Source organism: Gadus macrocephalus, chromosome 4 (assembly GCF_031168955.1).
Source record: "Gadus macrocephalus chromosome 4, ASM3116895v1".
Lineage (NCBI taxonomy): Eukaryota > Metazoa > Chordata > Actinopteri > Gadiformes > Gadidae > Gadus > Gadus macrocephalus.
Genome location: NC_082385.1, coordinates 2,109,193 through 2,111,692, shown reverse-complemented (window position 1 = coordinate 2,111,692; position 2,500 = coordinate 2,109,193). Strand labels below are relative to the sequence as shown.

The 2,500-nt window shown below is 56.0% G+C and overlaps 1 protein-coding gene across 1 annotated transcript in view; it reads left to right on the top strand.

Moving 5' to 3' along the window:
* abcc9 (ATP-binding cassette, sub-family C (CFTR/MRP), member 9) overlaps positions 1-2,500 on the top strand; it is a 41,037-nt gene that overhangs the window by 25,394 nt on the left and 13,143 nt on the right. Inside the window, 3 exon segments of the mRNA XM_060051010.1 lie at positions 101-255; positions 1,120-1,189; positions 1,920-2,077. Coding sequence (XP_059906993.1) covers positions 101-255; positions 1,120-1,189; positions 1,920-2,077 — 383 coding nt within the window.

Genomic DNA, 2,500 nt, shown 5'->3' with positions numbered 1-2,500 from the left:
TGTGTGTGCCTCTGTGTATGTGTGTGTGCATGTGAGTCCGTGTGTGTGTGTGTGTGTGTGTGTGTGCGTGTGTGTGTGTGTGTGCCTGTGTGCCCCCCAGCAGGCCTCCTACTACCTGCCGGTGTTCACCATCCTGTGCGGGGCGGGCATCACTCTGTGCCTGGTGACCTCCCTCACCGTGGAGTTCCTGGGGCTGTCGGCCGCCACCAACCTCCACCACAACCTGCTCAACAAGATCATCCACGCTCCCATCAGGTCCGCCCGCCCGCCCGCCCGCCCGCACGCCCGCCCGCCCGCACGCACGCACGCACGCACGCACGCACGCACGCACGCACGCACGCACGCACGCACGCACGCACGCCCGCCCGCCCGCCCGCCCGCCCGCCCGCCCGCCCGCACGCACGCCCGCCCGCACGCACGCAGGCATACTAAACGCACACTATACGCACGCACATGCACACACGTCCACGCACACTAAACGCACACTATAAACAAACATGCACACACTAACTCACTCACTCACTTACTCACTCACACACACTCACACATACTAAACACACACAAACACACAGTAAGGCATGCGCATGCACAAACGCAAGCACACTTAACACACACATGCATTTCCACACTCACTCACTCACACACGCACACACGCACACACACACACACACTAAACGCACACCACAAACACACACTGAACACAGACCAACCACTAAACACACACTGAACACACACTCACAACACACTAACCACAATCTCAACCACACACACACAAACACAACATACACCAAACGTACACATACACACACACACACACACTGAGCATACAGAAACACAAACACACTAAACCTACTCTGAACACACAACACACATCATAGCATGTTTTCTGCCGCCGTGTGCCTGGATAGCGGTCTGTGTCCGTGTTTAGGTTGGCCGATGTGTGTGTACATTAAAGTAACGCTCGTATATACAGCATAGACACATGCACAATGGAAGATGTCACGGTGCTTTACAAAGCATTGCAAAGACACGACACAGTCCTGGCCATTGAGTAGAGGAGCTGTCTGGGATTGATTATTGATTATAGGTTATTGATTGATCTTTGATGATTTCCCGCAGGTTCTTTGACGTCACCCCTCTGGGTCAGATCCTCAACCGCTTCTCAGCCGACACCAACATCATAGACCAGGTACCCCAGCACCCTGTAGTCCTAGTGCCTTCCCCAAGAGCATACGAAGCCTGAAGGAGGGCCTTTCAAAGAACCATTATAACGCATTTATAAGACTTACATTTTATTGTTGCTGGGATATTTCTGCCCTTATTTTCTTTAATTCTTTCTTTCTTTTATTCTTTCTTTCTCTTTTCCCATCTCTCTCCCTTTTCTCCCATTACGCTCCCTGTCACTCTCTCTCTCTCTCCCTCTCTATCCCTCCCCCCCTCTCTAACTATCTCTATCTCCCTTTCTCTCTCTCTCCCCCCCTTTCTCTCTCTCTCTCTCTCTCTCTCTCTCTCTCTCTCTCTCTCTCTCTCTCTCTCTCTCTCTCTCTCTCTCTCTCTCTCTCTCTCTCTCTCTCTCTCTCTCTCTCTCTCCCTCCCTCCCTCTCTATCCCTCCCCCCTCTCTAACTATCTCTATCTCCCTTTCTCTCTCTCCCCCCCCCTTTCTCTCTCTCTCTCTCTCTCTCTCTCTCTCTCTCTCTCTCTCTCTCTCTCTCTCTCTCCCCCTCTCTCCCTCCCCTCTCCCCCCCTCCCCCTCCCTCTCCCTCTCTCTCTCTCCCTCCACCCCCTCCTTCTCCCTCTCTCTCTCTCCTCCCCCTCCCTATCTCCCTCTCTCTCTCTCCTCCCCCTCCCTATCTCCCTCTCTCTCCCTCCCACCCCTCTCTCTCCCTCTCCCTCCCCCCCCCCCCCCCCTCTCTCTCAGCACATCCCCCCCACCCTGGAGTCCCTGACTCGCTCCACCCTGCTGTGTCTGTCGGCCATCGGGGTCATCGCCTCCATCACCCCCGCCTTCCTCCTCGCCCTGCTCCCCCTGGCCGTGGCCTTCTACTTCATCCAGAAGTACTTCCGGGTCGCCTCCAAGTGAGTCTGCGGGGTCACGGAGCACATGGCTAACGGCTAACGGCTCGCTACGCTAACGGCTAACGGCTCGCTACGCTAACGGCTAACGGCTCGCTACGCTAACGGCTAACGGCTTGCTACACTAATGGCTAACGGCTCGCTACGCTAACGGCTCGCTACGCTAACGGCTCGCTACGCTAACGGCCCGGCCCCACCAATCGCGGGCCCCCCCGTTCACTTTGTACTGGACGCGGGTCTGGACGTGTGCTCGCGCGATGCAAGGGATTCTGGGAAGGCTTGCGTGCGGGCGGTTGATCTCAGGGCATGTGAAAGGGGTAGGACGACGTTTGAGCCTCTGTTCACTTTATGTAAATGAGTGGGTGTTCGACCGTGTGATTGGACAGTGGATCTTCGGTGAGTACTGGCCGGGCCGCACGGACTCCT